Raw genomic sequence first — 20,577 nt, forward strand, 5'->3', positions numbered from 1 at the left:
GGGACTTGAGAGAATACGGCGAGTGAGATCAGATGGTCGTGTTTTCCACATACTAGCACGGATGGACCGACTGCAGCACAGCGTGAAAACTTTTCCTGTGGGGCGGTGATCCCCACGGATAAAATCCGCTCATTTCCTCAGACTTTTGCGCTGTAAAAAAGATAAAATATAACAGCATTTAATTTCTATTCAGCAAACGGAGCTTAACGCAAAGACTTAACACAGTAAAAAAAAAAAAATCTGGATATTTTATTGTAACGTTAATCCTTTTTGAATTACTGCACAAACTTTGGTCAGTGTAACATCGGCTCGGACAAAAAGTGGATAAATGTTTTTCTACATTTAAGCATAAAGGTAAGACGATTTTGCATGCGGAACAATTTAATACTTAATAAATGTAAATAAATGTACTTATACTTTGAGGTCTGTCCATCACGCGCATGCAGCATCACAATCCTAAATATCTACAGCTAAAGTCTTACATTTGGATCTCAAATTTTATCAGAATATCATAATCCGCGGATTATGGCGTGTATTGTAAATACGTTGTTATTTAACCAAAAACAGTATTAAAACAGCATGTCTTTAGTATTCTGTATACACAAGCATCATATCAATTAACATCAAAACAAAACGTGAGTTTACATTATGAGATCAGATTTTAATACTGCAAGGAATTGCAATATCAGTGAATAATTGTGTATTTTCCTTAATGCCATGGTTTGTTAACTAGTATAGGTGGTAGATTGTTTGTAAAGTCTGTCGACTTTTGTTGTTTTCAGCTTTTTGCTAGATAATTATGATTGATTATTAATATTTGAAGAATCAGTCCTCTTCATAACATCAGTATTTATTGGACTAGTTTATCTGACACAATATTAGTTCTGGACCCAATTATAATCTAGCTAATTAAACATGGATGTGTATAATTGCTTAGTATCTTGCCATGCAATGCAAATTGAACGTTTAATGGTTTATTCATCATTTGGTTATTTGTCTTTTTATGTACTGCAAAATACTCAAAGAAAGTGCAAATTTGACATTGCCTCAAAAGTATGCAAATGCTTCACAGCGTGCAACTACTTTATTGAAAGTGGTAAGATGAGAGCTTCTTAATAAACCACTTAGTCACGTCGACACTTCATCTAGTACCCCCGTAACTCAGTTTTTGGCTGGTCCTTCAAAGCTTGCCTGCTGATCACAACCATGGCTAAAGAACAAAGGCTGTATTATATCCAGCTAAACGTGCCATCCAGATGTTAGCGATTCTGCCAGTCTCAACGTTGGGTTTTTTGGGGGGGTCGATGGATATACTCGAGTTTATTAAAGCACCTCAGCTGAGACTCAACAAACTCTTGCTGGTTTGTAGTTAAATACCACAGAGGGTAGACTGTTCTTGCCATCTCTCGTCCTTAGAGAAGGACTTTGTTTAAAACCTGGCACGGTTTATTCCCTCAGAAAGCTTTGTTTTCCTGTTACCTTCCATGAAAGCTCCTCATTGTTTTTACTCTTACAGGCTAAATGTGCCAAACTATGCGTAAGACTCGAGCGTAGCAAAGTACATTTTAGGACACCTAAGGGATTTTAGGAGCCAGATTTGGAGATTTCACTGTGAATTCACTCACTTTCTTCCAAAACCTCAGGTTATTGTTTTACTGGGGTGGGGAAAAGAAGGTTTGTTTTCCTTCCTCCGTCGTCCCAGATGGGAGATTCGGTCGGGACACAGTTCTCCTCTGTGTTTGGCAGATGGGAGGTCTTTCTTGGTTCAGTTTGATTGTGTTGTTTGTGTACTTTGCGTTTGTTTTGCACCTCCATTTTCCCTCAGCTAGATTCAAAACATGAGGTTTAAATATATCTCCACACTCTGTAGCTCATTCAAGAGAATACCAGGACAAAACTATACCTTTAGTAAAGCATTAGCCATATAACTTATGTAAGATGAACGTAACTTCATGTCTTTGATTGGGGAAAGCGAGAGGGAACTAGAAACTTCTTATCTCCTTTGGTGGCCAGCTGTGTGGAATGTGTAACCTCACTCTTATCAGTTTCCATGGTGTTAAATCAAGGCCCAAGTCTTTGGATAACCACCTGCATGCCTTCAAGCCTCCACAATGGCTTAGTCACCAGCTAATCTTTTTAGTAGCTTCGGTATACAGTAGTCAGATGCTTCAATGAGTTAGTTCCAAAGGACTCGACGGATATATTCTAAATATTTTGAGGCAACATGATCACTTTCTATGAAGAACAGATCAAAATGTAAGGCTCAAATCAATCACAAACCTACTCAAAACATTGACCAAGCCTCAATCTCTTATTTGGTCATGTACAGTGAGGTTTGACTGTACATTTTGATCTGTTTATCATATAAAGTGATTGTGTAACTTCAGAACAATTACTCCCAGTTTTACAGACAAGGCTTAAGCTCATGCCATCCATCCCTTTCTCATTCCATCCATTCATCCATCCCTTTATAATGCCATCCATCCACCCTTTCTCATGCCATCCATCCCTTTATAATGCCATCCATCCATCCTTTCTCATGCCATCCATCCATCCTTTCTCATGCCATCCATCCCTTTCTCATTCCATCCATTAATCCATCCCTTTATAATGCCATCCATCCATCCTTTCTCATGCCATCCATTAATCCATCCCTTTATAATGCCATCCATCCATCCTTTCTCATGCCATCCATTAATCCATCCCTTTATAATGCCATCCATCCTTTCTCATGCCATCCATCCCTTTCTCATTCCATCCATTAATCCATCCCTTTATAATGCCATCCATCCATCCTTTCTCATGCCATCCATTAATCCATCCCTTTATAATGCCATCCATCCATCCTTTCTCATGCCATCCATTAATCCATCCCTTTATAATGCCATCCATCCTTTCTCATGCCATCCATCCCTTTCTCATTCCATCCATTAATCCATCCCTTTATAATGCCATCCATCCATCCTTTCTCATGCCATCCATCCCTTTCTCATTCCATCCATTAATCCATCCCTTTATAATGCCATCCATCCATCCTTTCTCATGCCATCCATCCCTTTATCATGTCATCCATCCATCCTTTTTCATGCCATCCATCCCTTTATCATGCCATCCATCCATCCTTTTTCATGCCACCTACCCATCCCTGTCTAATTCCATCCATCCCTTTCTCGTGCTATCCATCCATCCATCCATCCATCCCTTTCTCATGCCATCCTTCCTTCCATCCATCCATCCATCCATCCACCCATCCATCCATCCATCCATCCCTTTATAATGCCATCATCCATCCCTTTCTCATTTCATCCATCCACCCCTTTATAATGCCACCCATCCATCCCTTTCTCATTCTATCCATCGATCCCTTTCTCATGTATCCTTCCTTCTCTTTCTCCATCCACCCATCCATCTCATGCCATCCATCCTTCTTTCTCCATCCCTCGATCCCTTTATCATACCATCAATCCTTCTCTTTCTTCATCCATCTCTCATGCCATCCATCCTTCTTTCTCCATCCATCCATCCATCCCTTTATAATGCCACCCATCCATCTATCCCTTTCTCATGCCATCTATCTATCCCTGTCTGATTCCATCCATCCCTTTATCATGCCATCCATCCTTCTTTCTCCATCCATCCATCATCCATCCCTTTCTCATACCATCAATCCTTCTTTCTCCATCCATCTCTCATACCATCCATCCCTCTCTTTCTCCATCCATCCCTTTCTCATTCCATCCATCCCTTTGCCATCCATCCATCCATCCATCCCTTTGCCATCCATCCATCCATCCATCCATCCATCCATCCATCCATCCATCCATCCCTTTGCCATCCATCCATCCATCCCTTTGCCATCCATCCATCCCTTTTCCATCCATCCATCCATCCATCCATCCCTTTGCCATCCATCCATCCCTTTTCTTTCCATCCATCCATCCATCCATCCATCCATCCCTTTGCCATCCATCCATCCCTTTTCCATCCATCCATCCCTTATCCATCCCTTATCCATCCATCCATCCATCCATCCATCCATCCATCCATCTCATGTCATCCATCCTTCTTTCTCCACCCAGCCACCCACCCATCCCTTTCTCATTCCATCCATCCTTCTTTCTCCATCCATCCATCCCATTGCCATCCATCCATCCATCCATCCATCCCATTTCCATCCATTCATCCATCCCTTTGCCATCCATCCATCCATCCCTTTGCCATCCATCCATCCCTTTGCCATCCATCCATCCATCCCTTTGCCATCCATCCATCCCTTTGCCATCCATCCATCCCTTATCCATCCCTTATCCATCCGTCCGTCCGTCCATCCATCCATCCCTTATCCGTCCGTCCATCCATCCGTCCATCCATCCATCCATCCATCCATCCATCCATCCATCCGAGTGTTTTCACTCTTGGAACGGTTTCAGTTGAGGCCTGCAACTAATTATGGGAGAGTGCATAAATCGCTAGTAATTACATGTAGCATGACAGCTAGTGCAAGCACAACCAGAATAAAAGGTTAATCCAAAATAGTTTAGCAATAGTAGCAACACAACATCATTCCCCGAGAATTAAGCTCATTCTCTCTGGCTTTGGATAGACACTAAAGCTGGAGCTCGAATCTTGTATCATTTGTTTTTAATTTGATCCTTTCCTGAGACTTTAGGGTTTAGCTCAGTTGATTCTAAACAAACAAAGGTAAGGTTTCATAACACGTACTGTATGTAAAGTTAACTTCCCATATGTAGGAATATTTGGAGGGTATGTTTCTATATTAGCCTTTATGCAGTTGAAGAAGAAAATGTGAGTACAAAATCCAAAAGTTTAATTTAGGATGAGCAGTTTGTTCAAATCACTAACACTGAGTATGAGCTATAAGAAGTTCTGTTTGTCTTAACAAGCAACACATTATTCTCTATATCATGGACAGAAAGGAGAAATGCTTGCCAAATGCTTTTAATAAGCAGGTCGAAATGAAGTGTGTTGTTTACATTTACGCACACAATTGGACAAGGATTACAGTTAAACTGGCAGGAAACATTGGGTATCTTACTTGAGTGATTCCCGAGGGAAAATGTGAATGCCTGAATCAGAAGTATGAGTAATGATAAGAGGATGTTACTCAGTTGAGTTAATTTGAGATGTGCAGTTCATCAGCTTTTGACAAAATCACTTCCAGTAGAGTTTATACCTCTTTTCTGTCTGCAAACATCAGCCTCAGTCATATTTTATGCCGCAAGAGCGTTTCATTATTCTGTACTGATAGACATAACCCATAAGTAGTGTGTTGATGTGATATCCTAAGTAGAGATGTTCACAATTGTACTCCCTTTAATCTTCATGTGGGATGATATCATCATGATGAGGTCAGAGTTGGATCCTACAGTCACCAAATGGGCAGGCGTTTACTCAAGTGCTTCATTGTGACATTCACAAATGGTGCTTGATTGACTTCTGCAGGGCTCGTTTTAGACCGACTTAGTGATCACTTGTGCTCAGCCTGATGTGCAGATGATTGAATGGGGTGCTCATGGTGGGGCGGCAGTCAAATATAACACAGTCTCTTCCTGATTAAGATCGGTGACCTGAACGAAACGGCCAAAATGGCAAATGTAGCTCCAGTATTTCTCCATTTCTACACTTGACGTGGTCACGTGATGTTCGCTTCTGCTTTCATGATGTCCCCTAGACTGTAGGGCAGAGGTTGTTATAAATAATCATTTGTCACTTTTGGCGGACAAACTTAACAGTTTTATTCTTATGTCAGTTAAAGGTGCGGTGTGTAGGATTGACAGCTAGTGGTCGAAATAGGTACTGCAGTCCAAATTCAAAATATTGGAGAGAGTTGTTTCCCCCGCCCCCTCTTTCTCAAACTCGACGCACGCAACAGGAACGAGCGCAATTGACAATGAAAGCGAAGAGACTTGCACAATGTAACTTGATGAGTTGATCTGTTTTAATTAGGGATGGGCAACAGTGGTCGAGTAATCGAGTACTCGAACGTGACAGCGATCATCGATCATGAGAACGATGATCGCCCTGAAAAAAATATATTTGTCTCTTTTTTTTATTTGTTATTGCGTCGTTTTGCGCGGTACCGGAGGTCTGATTGGTTAGCGTTATACAGCACGCCTCCAGACCGCGGCGAAATAAAGTTAAACTGAGGCGTGCAGTGATGTCGGAATCACTGTGATCATTGAATGGTTAGTGCAAGATGTGCAGCGCCAATCTGTCATAGCCTACATAGCATTATAATGAGAACACGATGATGCTGTAAATGATCTGTGCTTAGTTCCCTGTGTATCAGCTGATCCACAGAGAAACTAGCGGGAACACTCAGACTCAAAATGTTCCGTTTCAAACCATAGCCTGTCAAATCTAGCACGCTGAAGTTCACGTGCGCATTCACGTCCTTTTGTGTTGATTTATGTCGTAATAGGTTCATAATAATCTTCATATTAATATTGATATAGGGTGCGTTTGGTTGAGTTTATTAACCAGCGAGCAAGCTCTGCAGGGTGGTGTTATTTCACAGTTTCAGCTCAAAGGCAATGCTCTATTACTGACTTGGTTATTTGAGACGGTCATTTTATAAAGATGTTTCTTTTTCAAACACATTTATGCATCATAATCTAGCAGTTATTTTTTGTTGTATATGTTCATGTTTTCATGTCACGTTTGTGTTTGTATTTGTCAACAACCATTTTCATAACAGTTTTCATTATTTCAATGACGGACATGCCCCGCCCCCTGCACATGCCCCGCCCACGAGTACTCGAGTACTCGTTTTTGAGACCTATCGATGATCGAAATGAGAAATTGACAAAAATGCCCATCCCTAGTTTTAATATGCTCTTATTCATAGAGAGTTTTAGATGAATGCTGAGGCTTTTTAGGTCGGGTAGAATCTGCGATCTCTGACCAAGTTTGTTTGCTGGTTTCCATGGCAGCAATACGCTGTGTTTTCCGCCAACTGGTAACCTGTGGTGTCACAATTGGCCACAAACTGTGGTTTCGCACTGACCAAAACAAAAGTAGACATTCCAACAACTGGCTGTAGAATAGTTTTTCTGAGAAACGAGTATAGGGATCGACCGATATGGATTATTTTTTTCATCTTAGCCGATGACTGATACGGTCTGCCAATTTTCTTGAGCCGATACTGCTTTTTCTCCCTCAATTTACATCATAAAAATGACACAATGATCATGATGATAACAAATGTTACAAGTCTGGATTGATTTTTTTTTTTTAATTGGATTTAAATTTAAAAAAAGTTACATTTATTGAACTAAAAAAACCTATATTTAACAAATAGTAAAAACAGGTGAGGTAGAACAAGTAAAAAAAGAGTTCAGTGCTGAAAATACTGAAAAATGTAAATCCTAAAAATAAATTCTGAAAATAAATATTTAAGCATAAATAAAATAATTACACTATTGCACACAGTAGCAACAAGCAAGCAGCATAATAAAGTGCACACTGACTGTACTGTACTTTCATAGATTTGAAATGATAAATTGAATTAAAAAAAGACAAGTAAACTGTAATAAAATAAGAACAAATAAACAAATGTCTAGCAATAGCACAAATAAATTACAATAGAATAAAGAAACAAATCAAATAGACTGCTTTTATTTTTTCAGGTAATGAGGTAAGAAACAAATTTGTTTCTTAAATAAAGAAACAAAGTAATCAAATTGAAAATAACATGGGATAATCTTCATTGTAAAAATGAAATGCCGATTAATTAATAAGTTAATCAGTCAAGAGCAGTAATTGATTTTCTCCTTGTCTTTTGTTATTTGAGTAACATTAACAACATAAAGAGCGGCAAGTTTATTAGGCTGCCTATCCCTTTAAGACCTGACGCGCACACTGATCCAAAATACTGTTCCTGTTACGTGTTCTTCCTGAACCAAGCGGCAACCTTCCACAGTTTCTCTTGAAGCCAATACGGAAGTGACTTAAACTGCAATTCATCGACTGGCCACTAGGGACAGGCTCCAGAAGGAGCAGAATCTCATTGAGCCCCATGTTAAAATGCCCAACTTTATAGCAGAAAAAAACATGTTTACAGCCTGGTACAAATTGTGGTTTTGGTCTATAGGCTATGGCAAATTTTGCCCTTCGTAACAACTGTGAGGGGGGTGAATTTTTTTGTAACTCATTCATTTACATTATATAAAGCAATAAAGTCCTGCATAATTAAGGGCGTGGCCACTTTGAGTGACAGGTGGATAGCCATTATAAAGACGCAGAATATTTGAATGTGTCATTGAACGTCTGTGGCTCTTTTTAACCTTAACAAGCTCTGTGTTTCAGGTTTTTGGCCTTTTCTATTTGCACTCTTGGATTGTGAAAAAGACCACACACTATGGTCTTGTGCTCGGATTCATTGTTACTGAGGTGTCATTGTATAGAGGTCAATATTTAAATGATGCACGTTTTGATATCACATCTTGTACTATGACAACCTCGGTTCCCTTGTGATTTTGGCTAATATAGTCAAACATATATGCAGCAGACGTGAAGTCACCCGTTAACTGGGCTTCCTTGCTTCAGCGATCGCTCCTGGAAAATTGTCAGAATACAGCAGGCTGCAGGCCACTTTTGCGTTAGAAGGAAAAGAACACAAAATGGCCCCACAATGCATCTGACTATTGGCTGCAGGACTCCATCTGTTGTCGTAGACGCTAAAGGGTAGTAAAGGTGAAGGACAAAATGCTTATCTGCTCACAGAAGGGCAAAATGGAAGGAAAAGGATATGCAGCATGCAACAGACGTCGCATCTTTGACCTTTGTTGAGTATCTCACTCCTAAATAGTGAAGAAGAAACTGAACGTTAAAGGACAATTCCAAGTGGGAAGTTTTTGTATAGATTTATGGCCCAATTTAAAATGGGATTTCAATTTCTTCTCATTGGCAGCCTGCATTCTGAGCTATTTCAAACCCTCTATAAATCGAAAATTTGAAATTTGGCAAGAACCCCATGGCTCCAGTTGTAATAAACCATCTTTTTTTCCTTCCATTTTGGCTCCGACAGAAGAGCTCTTATAGGGGTCCCACCGCACCATATGTCTCATATGACTAAACCAGAGACATTCAATGTACTGCCTCTCATGGGGTTGAAAAAAGCAGTTTTTTTTGGGTAGTGGATGTTTTTGTGTAGTTCTTGGAAATAATGGCTTGATTATTTAATGCAAATTAAAGTTACCCTCACTCCACAACAAATCATTTAAATGTAACAGTATTCAGAACAGAACTAATTAAAAATAAGTTATTTAATTAAATTGTAAAATAAAACCAATATTTGCCTATAGTGGCGTTTATTATAAACAACATACAAACGTTAAGCCAAAATGAATTGTATAAAGTGAAACTGAAACCGCATTGGGCTCACCTCTCTCATTCGGCACAAATCCAAACGTTTCCATGTTGGCGAAACTATATTTAAAATGTAAACAAGGCTTTGTACTTCATTCCTGTTCCAATTACACGTAAACAGCATCCTTCACATGCGCAAAAGTGTGTTTGGTTGGGCGCTGGGCACGCTGGACCTTTTAATTCGAGCAGTGTAACTTTTATGCTTGGTTGCTAAATATGAACGTATTTTAATCGGATATACGCAAAACGAATTTGGACTGACAGCCTGAATAAGGCTTAACATACTCGAGGCGGTCGTAAATTTTTATTTTTCAATCACAAATAATCTTCAACTGAAGACTTCAGTTGGAAAAACATGGAAAGCTATGTGGTTTTCAGTCCACAGAGCAGAACAGAGTTGTCCTTTGAGGACGGCACATTGTTTTTTAAGCATAATTTTGTGTGCTTGCAGATTTTATTAGGATGGGTGTATTATTTCATTCAGAGAGGAGATCTATCATGAAGCTGTGGTCTTTGGCTACTGCAGTGCTTTTCTTTTCCAGCGCAGTGCCCCATACAGTCAGTAAATCGTCCCGGTCCCTCCTCTGGAGCCAAACTCAAAGCCCTATAAACATAATGAACGGATTTGTATTGATATTAGAACTTCTTCAAAGAAATAGGGAGAGCGAAAGAATATTTTTAAATATTAATAAGGTGAGTTAAAAACATAAGCAGCTGCTGTCAAACAAAAAGGCAAAATCAATGCAAAAAAATAATAACATATATATATATATATATATAATTTATTTTGACCTAGTGACACCAAATGACATATAGCTGGTTAATTTTATTAGATTTTACCCATTCACATGTATACAAAACTGGTTCTGTCAATTTAACATTCATTTGAGGTGAATACAAATTTATTAAAAAAATAAAAAAGATAAACAATTATTAACACAAGTAACTGTTTCTGTAAGTGACCTTGGGTTATAGCAAGGTGGTAAATAAATAAACCTTCTATAAATCTGAATTTAAACTAAAAATTTGAAGTCCATTTCTATCTCAGAGTAAAAATGAAAAGGTAATTGTTAGATAAAGTTAAAAAAATTAAAATATAAAACACACATTGTGATTTATAAAGTTGCTACTGTGAGATCTTTCAAAACGTTTTTTCAACGGAAACGGTGCTGCGTTGAACACCCTGTTCTGATGACGCAAGAGTTGGAACTATGGCAGCCGAGAAGGCCATTCTTTGTGTTTTTTTTTAAAGAATTTTCGGAGCCTGATGAAATCGATATAAATACGTGTTTAATACTGCAAAATACATGCAATCACTGCCCTTGCCGTCCAGAATAAAAGAGAACATCCCCATCCCATTTAATTAACTTTTTCATCTCCTGGTAATCAATTCTAATCTAAATAATTTTATTTCTAGTTCTTACTCTCTCATTTTTATATAAAGCGCTTAATTTCCATTGTGTATGAAATTTGGTATAAAAATAAACTTGCCTTGCAATGAAGCTAAAAATATAAACAACTTCATCATAATGTTGATATCTATATTTTTACTATAAAACTCTTGCGACAATCATGTCTTCTAATATCTTCAATTGTTGCGTATACTGAGCTGCAGCGAACACATTTGTAAACCACTTCACTTGGACCCATTGTGCAAGCGGTCTCTTTAATACCGCGTGGTTTATACATGTTGCTGCTGATTGGGCTGACATATTTGACACGCCCACCAAACGAGAGAAAACGCTTCTCAAACCCGTTGCACACCGTTTCCAGGAACCATGACGTTCAACCGGAAAACGTAGCAAAACGTTGTGCACTGGTTTGAGCTTTGAACGTGCCCCTAGTCACACTGCGAGATATAAAATGTTTAGTTCTTGTTCCCGTTGCTAATTAGTTTCTATGGTTACTCGTTGGTTAATTGATTATGTTGACCTGAGTCTTGTTTGGCGCTTCATTTAGCTGTGTATTTAAGCCCTTAGTTAGTTTTTTCTGTTTGCCCTGTATTTGTAGTGGTGATCAGATGAAGCTGTATAGAGCTTTTTATACTGGATAAAAGGTACAGAACACACACAGTTTCTGCCAATCTCATGTTAATCTTGAGTACCTAGAGTAGTGTTGCATCCTTCATATCTCCAAAGAGTCTTTAGTTTTATCAGATTGATAAAAGACAGATACGCTGATTCTTTCTGAAAACAGCCGAACTTGTGCAGGCATGCAGTGGGCGGAGCTAAAGTCATGAACACACACACACACACAGAATACACCATTGCATAATCCCTGGATAACTTTTGATTCACTATAAGTTTGTGTTGTTTACATTATATGTACTTATTTTTTTGATTTCCAACAAAACAGACATGTGATGCAGTTTCACACACTGCCTGCGGTTTCGACTGCAGGAACAAACAAACACACTTGCAGAACTCTGTTGCTGCTCCGGAAAAACAAACTGCATCCACTGTTCCCTTAACACTGGGTTATTTGGGAAGCTGAACAAGGTTATCTTTCCCTCACAACCAAAAACACACTTCTTTAGTGACATTGTTGATTTTCGTGGTTGAAAAAAAAAAGACAACGCTGCCGACAGCTTCCGTAACCCAAACGATGCTCGTTGATGGACGCGCTCTTGCTCTCGCTCTGGTTGATGTGCGCAGGAGTTCCATCCTTTATGATGCCATACAGGGCCATACTCTGAAAAAACTTTCCGAAACTTGTTTGAATCCTGAAGAGTGTATTTGGCACAGAAATACTCCGTCATACGTCCAACTTGGTTTGTTTTATTTTAATTTTGGCCATGTTTAGCATAAGAATCCAACTCTTTAACAGTGTAAATAAGTCTATTTGTCTTTTTTTGATATAATCTCCCCAGTGATAAAACAATAATTAGGCTAATGACATGACAAAAATCAGCCTACAAACACATACCTTAGAGATCAATTAAAGAAACTCCCAAATGGGTGAATACCTTGTCTTTCTAGATGGCTCCATTGTAGTGTAATTGGCAAACTATAAATAGCAAACCGAACTCTGCAACTACTGACAACCCTCAAGTTCAAGAGGAGGATTTATGCTTCTTATAGTCGAAGTGTCCCGCCAAAAGTTAACCTTTTCTCGAAGCACTGTACTCAAACAAGGCTTCGAATGTCACTGGTAACGTCACTTCACTGAAACTATACAAGCCTGGGTACGGAGCTCCGACACGAAGTACCTGAAGTTCTCTACTACTGTATTTTCTTTGCTTAAATGAAGCTGTTGTGTTGATTATTGCCTTCTTGACTACCTTTTATGGTTTTGTAAATCTTCTGCAATTTCCCTTGCCTGCCCTGTGATTGTGAGTCTCAATTCATTTTTCAGTTGGAGACAAAATTTGTCAAATACAAATGGCTAACATGCATGTGGAGAGAGCGCTATATATTATAGTTGTGTCCTCTCAATTTCTTAATTTAATTCCACTCGTCTTATGTCTTTCTGATTTGTGAAGCTTGATTTCTGTTGAACGACTTTGGTAGTGTTGTAGTGCTCGAGACTGGTCGTGAGACTATTTTTTGAAGGTCTTGGTCTTGTCTCAGTCTCAAACGCATTTGTACCTGGTCTTGTCTCAGACTAAGAGAACTCAGGATTTTATTTCAAGACCGGTCAAGACCACAACTGTTGGGATATCACTAAATCGCCAGCGCATTGTCTGATTTATTTGTTAACATCATTAATGTGATTGGATGCAAAACGTCCTGCTTCAAATGCAATCAATAACTTCTTTCTAATGTTGTTTGTTACTGTTCCACCAGGTCAGAATGTCTCCAAAAGTAATGCAAATGCCCCCCAAAAATGTGAGAAATGATTGCAAAAAAAGTACTTGTATGAGATTTAGTTTTTTTATTCTGGTTTTGGTCTTGATTCGGTCTCGCCCTGCCTCAGTATTGGCATTAACCCCCAAAGGCTTAATCTCATCTTGGTCTCAACACACTCTGGTTTTGGTCTCGGTTTAGGTGGTCTTGACTACAACACTAGACTTTGTATATCCCTCTAACCGTTTGCTTTATTTTATTAACACCATTGCTTCAATAAATCTGCAAATGGATCTTCTTAAGTCAGTCCCAGACTGTTTTATGTCACAGTATGTGAAACGTTTTCTTTGCTGAGAAAATAATCTGTGAATTTTCTCTGCAATGCTGAAGATCTGCTCAGATCGTGCATGTTTGCCAATCCATCGTCCTAAAATTGTACCTGTTTGCAGAAGTGGGAGGAACATAATGTCAGGTCCAGCTGGTCTCACTGTATCCAGCGGGACGTCCACACTGCAGCCAACGGGGTTTTTTTTCTCCTTCATTTTCTCCTCCTCCTCTTCACACCCTGGGCGCACCTCCACAAAAAGCACAGATTCGTGGCCAAGTAATTTCTTGGAAAATAGGCTATTTTAGGAACATGTGAGTTGTTGTTGTTGTTTCAAAGAGACTGAATCATCTTGTAGACAGCACTCTCTTGTTTTTTTTTTTTTAAAGAAGAGCTGATTGTTCAACTAGTCCGAGATCTGAGGAAGGAAACGTGTCCATCTGGAAGCACAGAGGTCTCCTGCTAACAGCACAGTCATTTCCTTTTTTACAAAGCTTTCCTGATTAGGAAAGGCTCTCATTATAACACTCGTCTTTGTTTCTAGACAGATGCTTTTCAGATTTGTAAAGTTAATGGATATTTGTTTTAGCAAACAAAAAAGGTTAGAAAGTTGTATAATGGTAATAGCTTTTTAACCATAAATGCCACTTTGATACTTCATACAAGTAAACATTCAGTTGAGAACAGAGTTCTGGGAATAAATCGTTTGCATTTAAAAAAGAAAATAAAGCAGCAAAAGAATAGTGTTAAAGGAATAGTTCACTCAAAAATGAACATTTTGTCATTTACTTTACAACATGGTGTCTTTGACTTGAAGAGGCCATATTGGGCCCTTTTTCAAGGTCTTGATTTTGTGTTTGGGGGTCTGCTAGAATAGGTTTTCATGTTTAATGTTCAAAAAACACATTATTTTTCGCTTATTTGTCATTGTTGCTGCACCTTTTTTCCTTGGCTGTCAGTAACGCTCTGTTTAGTTCCTGTCTCTATGAAGCCCCTCCTTCTGAAAAGCGCAATACACTCTGATTGGTTGGCTGGATCAGTGTGTTATGACTATAACTACAAATTTCAACACGCTGCTAATGCAACTCAACCAGGTCTCACCTCGCCTTAGGCAGGAATTATTTAACTGAAGAATATTGTGACATGTTTGTTCCCAGAAGAAAACTCAAGACTACAATCGAGGCGTTTCAGGGAGTTCAGAAACAGTGTGCACTGATATGTAGAGAATGACTCCCATTGGAGTGACTTTGTGCTTTGTAACTTTCCAGATGTTTTTCATGCTCAAACAGCAACATTACACACTGAAGAAAGTTGAAAATGTATAAAAAAAAAGCATAATAGGACCTGTTTAAAAATGTGCAAAAACACAAGATCAAACTACACGCCTACACTTTTTGGCATCTGCATAAGGCAGTGAGATGTGTACATATCATTCCCAGGTGTTTCCTAACCTGTGTTGTACATCTGCAGAGTTGCCGTGAGGGGGTGACAGCTGTAGTGATGGACCCCTGGAGCAGAACGGAATGACGTCACAGACCAGCAACCCCAGACCCTGCCGATTTTGACCCGGGATGGAGCTGAAGGTGTGGGTCGATGGAGTTCAGCGCGTGGTCTGTGGGGTCACAGAGGCCACAACCTGCCAGGAAGTGGTCATTGCTCTGGCTCAAGCCATTGGTAAGGAGTCTCAATTGCTCCTTTAATATAATCTTTCATGTTTTAAGAAGTTGTATGGAACATTCCAATCATCACCTTTATTAATATAGCGCTTTTTACTATACAGATTGTTTCAAAGCAGCTTTACAGTGATAAGCAGGAAAATAATGATCAATGATGCAAACAAAATTCAGCTGTAAAGCATCTTTAAATGTGCTGCATGTAAGTTTTTCACTTTACTAAAGCATAAAATACCATACTATGCTTGCAGATATGTAGAAAACATGCTAAACTCACCTACTTTCTCAGAAAACCAATGCTACAGCCAGTTATTCTACTTTGAAATGTGCGTTCTGTGTCGGAATGTCTGTTTTTGTTTTGGTTTGTGCGATACCGCATGTTGCGAATTTACCCAATAGTATTTCAACACCACGGGTTGCCAGTTGGTGGAAAACGCATCGTATTGCATCCATGGAAGCCAGCGAACAAATTGGGTCAGAGATTGCAGATTCTACCCGACCGTAAAAGGGACACTCCACTTTTTTTTTATTAGATAGGCTCATTTTCCAACTCCCCTAGAGTTAAACAGTTGAGTTTTACCATTTTCGAATCCATTCAGCCGATCTCCGGGTCTGGCGGTAGCACTTTTAGCATAGCTTAGCATAGATCATTGTTCGAGTTTCGATATTTTTCCAATTTAAAACTTTACTTTTCTTTAGATACATTGTGTACTAAGACCGACAGAAAATGAAAAGTTGTGATTTTCTAGGCCGATATGGCTAGGAACTATACTCTCATTCCAGCGTAATAATCAAGGAACTTTGCCGCCATACCATGGGTGCAGCGGCGCAATGATATCACGCAGTGCCTGAAAATAGGCTAACTTCCGTCAACATAACCAACGTGACAACCTGCTTGCACAGGGAGCATGCTGGGGACTATTTTCAGGTGCTGCGTAATATCAATGAGAGTATAGTTCCTAGCCATATCGGCCTAGAAAATCGCAACTTTTCACTTTCCGTCGGTCTTAGATGAAAATGCCTGTAGATGTAACTACAAAAAGAGTCAAGTTTTAAATAGGAAAAATATTGCAACTCTTTGGTAATTTTTGTGCCAGATGCTAACGGTCTAATCAGATTCAATGATCTATGCTAAGCTATGCTAAAAGTGCTACCGCCAGACCCGGAGATCGGCTGAATGGATACGGAAACGGTAAAACTCAACTGTTTAACTCTAGGGGAGTCGTAAAATTAGGCCATTTTCAAAAAAAGTGAAGTGTTCCTTTTAAAAGCCTCAGCAACTATCTAAAAATCTCTTATGAACGAGAGCATATTAAAACGCGGATAAATCAACTCATCAACTTACAGTGTGGCTTTCATTGTCAATTGCGTTTGCTCCTGTTGCGTGTCCTCAAGCTGGCAACCCGCATGAGCGTCGAGTCTGAGAAACGACGCTCTCCAATATTTTTAATTTGGACTGCAGTACCCATTTCACCCATTGTCAATCCTGCATACAGCACCTTTAAAAGACAATAGTGTCATTGAATGAATACTTTCATTCAACCAATCATTTACTCACCCTCATTATCGTCCCAAACTTGTATGACTTAAAGGGTTAGTTCACCCAAAAATGAAAATGTTCCCATAATTACGGGTCAGAAGTAGGCCTGACGCGATTGGTCAATACAATCGACTGCTTCGTCGCTGTTAATTAGCCGACGTCAATATTTTTAGTCGACTGGATGAAGTTGGGTACGATATGAAATTGTATTAGTACCGGTATTTTAAAAATTACAGCACTGTTATAAGAGCAGTATTTCTTAATTTGCGTCGAAGTGTGACAGCAGTGAGGATGTGTGTGTGAGCTCTGCTTCCACCGTTCATTAAACAATGGAAGTAGAACAGTCAAATATATACGCGCAGCTCAGGAAAAGAAAGCAACAGAAAACAGAGCAACGTGCTCACGCGCTGCCGGACTCCTACCACACGCCTTTCACTCAGACAGATTGCGTCGTCAGTTTCGCGGATTGTTGAGTTTGAATGGTAAAAAATATGTAAAAATGCATGTTCTGGCGAGTATTCGGGTAAACGCAGTTGGATATGTCTTTAGTGAACGTATAAAGAGTTGAATGAGAAATCGGGTGTTACAATGAATTTGGTCCGTGCAGCTCTTAAAGGGCCGGACCTAATATTCTGTGTGAAGCGGGGCAGGGCAGGAACCTGGCAGGAACATGCCGGCCAAGTGAGTTTTTAGGGTTTTTTTAACCCTAAAACAATGATAAAACAATGAATAGTAAGTTCTGTCATATTATTCGATTACTTTTACTGTTTTTTGCCATGGTATCGATTCAGTATTGTATCAAGGTATTTTAGTCTGGCATCGTATCGAAGTCATAATTTTGGTATCGTGACAACACTATTCTATATAAAAAGTATTTGCTGATATTATAATTTTTTTTATGTTGGTTTACAAATTTTTTCCTTTTAAAATTTTTACTGTTTTAGTTTTACATTTTGTCAAGTGCTTGTTTACATTTATACTTTTTTATAGCACACTACTGAAGGCCAACGTTGCAAGTTAAATTAAATGTTTTTAAGCAAAATTGTTGAAAATTATTGTGATAAATTAGTCGATAGATTAATCGATATAAAAATAGTCGTTAGTGGCAGCCCTAGTCAGAAATAACCATTCCACCGGAACTCGTCTTGCATACGGCTGTTAGTGTTATGGTTTATAAACTTATAAATGTGGATATGTTTCTTCGCTTCAGAAGGCCTTTATTAACCACCTGGAGCTGTGTGGATTACTTTTATGATGGAAGGGACATGTTTTTTTGGGCTTCAAAATCTTACTACTTACTATTAACTCTCATTATAAGTAGCAGTATTTAACTAAATATTTGTTTAGCAAAAAATAAGTACACTTAAAACTGCATGGAGAGGTAATACACTTTATGCCCCATCCCAAAAAGACACTTCATGTACACTTGTAGTCTTGCACACTTACAATGGCCGCCATGTACTCGTCCTCATGTACGCAAGACCGTAGGGTGTCCCTTTTGTCATTTAAAGTTTGGCTCACGAGCACTTCTTTGTGACTGCTCTGCACCTTAGATGCACATTTCTTTTAAGCAGACTTCTTCCTAAAGTGTGGACTAAAGTGAGGGGTTAGCTTGCCAACTGGGACAAGCCTTCAAACGAGTAGTTAAATAAAAGGAATAGTCTGTACACACTGATTCACCAAAATGAATAAGGCTTCCCAACACACAAGGAGTTGCACAATATAATTCTGTCATGCTACTGTCATGCTATCTATTAAAAAATATCTCTTTACTGGAAAAGATTACTCCCCAACAGTGGAATGGAAGACTTAAATCATGGAAACTATATTGCTAACACAGATGCCATAAATTCTGAGTGACGCTGAAACCATCTGGCATCCAGGTTGATTTGAATAATCATCCTCTTTTTTTTTTTTATAATTGAAAAGATAGTATAGGAGAGTTTGTATTGGCTTTCCAACAGCTTGAGATTAGTTGAACAGCTTGTCTAAAGACTTCAGGCATATTTTAAGGAGTTTAAGAAGAGGCACAAATGGACTACAAAGCTGATTTCATTTAATTACATCACCAGTGGGACCCAAAGCAATTTGTTTTTGATTCAAACCTGTCTTGTCGACGTCACCGTTTGATTCTATTTTCAGCTGCACTCAGACTGGTATAATCTAAGGGCCCCTCTTGTATTAGTGTGAAACGCACTGGCGCAACCAAAGTGCCCGCTGACATGGAAAATCTGACTCATTCTACTGAAAGAAAAAACTCTTAAGAACACCTCGATCCTCTTTCACAGTTTAGGGAGTAATCTGTATGTTTTTTAACTGAGGGTTAATATCTTCAAATAAAGTCTAAACATATTAAGAAGAATTATTTGGTTGTTTTGCCAAATAGCAAATTATATGGTAGTGGAGCGGGGACGTGCAGAGAGTGCAGGGGCTCAAATGTAAAAAAGGGGAATCTATAACTATAATTATACACTGCCCGGCCAAAAAAGGAAAAGTTGCTGTTTGGATTTAAATAAGCAAATGCGAGTCAATGATTGGATCATTATTGCAGTTAATATTGTTTCTAGCATGTTATATGTTTGGCAACAGTTCTTCTAAACCTAATTGATGGAGTTTGTAGCTTTGTAGAAAGAATGGTGGGTTAAACCACTGAACTGATACGCAGAAGGTTGCTGGTTCGATCCCAGCAGTCGCCACCACCACTTTGTCCTTAAGCAAGGCACTTTACTCGATGTTGCTCCAGGGGGATTGTCCCTGTAATGAGTGCACTGTAAGTCGCTTTGGATAAAAGCGTCTGCCAAATGCGTAATAAAGAATCACTTTCACACATTAAGTGGTCCAGACATTAAATTAATTGAAAGTCTTTGGGATGTGCTGGAGGAGACTTTACAGAGTGCTGGACTCTTGCATTGTCATTACAAGATCTTGACCAAAAATTGTCAAGCACTCTGTAAAGTCTTCTCCAGCACATCCCAATCTCAATGAATTTAAGGTCTGGACTCTGGAGGTGCCAATTCAAGTGTAAAAATGACCCAACCATTCTTTCACAATATGAGCCTGATGAATCTTGACATTGTCATCCTGATGGTGCGTTCACACCAGACGTAAATGAAGCGAATAAAGTGCGCGTTTTGAACATTTTGAGTTTACTCGCTTCATTCGTGTACACAACAGATGCAAATTTGCGTCATGGGTGGGGCTTCTGCCGGCCGGCTTGTCTCGTTGCGAAATGGCTGACAATGATTGTTTTAAAATACGGCGAGAATTAATTTGCTGGCTTAAACTAGCTTGTAGTCTCAATTTGATGAATTCAGGGTGATTGGGACACTTTTTCCAAGTCATCTCAATGGCAAAGAGTGTCCCAATCACCCTGAAATCACCCTATGTATAGCTCAAATTGAGTAAAGAGCGTTTTTTACAATTTACCAGATTGTCCGACCTCCTCACTCACTTTCTTCCAAGCAAGATCCTTTTTAGTCCTGTTTCTATAACGTACAGGTCCGGGTATCCACATATGAGTTGTCTTAATTGTTGTGACTACTAGAGCAAGCTCCTGATTGGTTAACGCGGCGCGAATATCCGCCAAAGTTCAGATTTTTCAACTCATTTGATTTGTCAAATGCTCAATTTGCGGCGAATCGCGCCACAGAATGTCTATTCACGTCTTTGCATTGACTTAACATGTAAATCACTTGCCCGAAACGCTTCATTCACGTCTGGTGTGAACGCACCATAATGATCCAATGATCGATTCTTAAGCATTTGCCTAATTCATGAGTTCACACTTAGATATAATTTATAGAGAGTACATTTAAATGCATATTTGCAGACCTGCCAACCTTGAAGAAATTGTATACAACAGTA

At 39.1% G+C, this 20,577-nt stretch overlaps 1 protein-coding gene across 3 annotated transcripts in view; it reads left to right on the forward strand.

Annotated features, from left to right (window-relative positions):
* The first annotated feature begins 7 nt into the window (after nucleotides 1-7).
* Nucleotides 8-20,577, forward strand: part of rassf8a (Ras association domain family member 8a) — a 35,280-nt gene continuing 14,710 nt past the window's right edge. Inside the window, exons 1-2 of one of the 3 annotated variants that reach the window (XM_079809624.1) lie at nucleotides 8-354; nucleotides 14,971-15,174. In XM_079809624.1, the coding sequence (XP_079665750.1) occupies nucleotides 15,072-15,174 (103 nt within the window). In that variant the 5' untranslated portion in view covers nucleotides 8-354; nucleotides 14,971-15,071. The remainder of the gene's footprint in view (nucleotides 355-14,970; nucleotides 15,175-20,577) is intronic. The other 2 variants (XM_079809625.1, XM_079809626.1) reach the window with 2 other exon arrangements.

Source organism: Gobio gobio (genome assembly GCF_949357685.1).
Source record: "Gobio gobio genome assembly, chromosome: 25".
NCBI classification, from domain to species: domain Eukaryota; kingdom Metazoa; phylum Chordata; class Actinopteri; order Cypriniformes; family Gobionidae; genus Gobio; species Gobio gobio.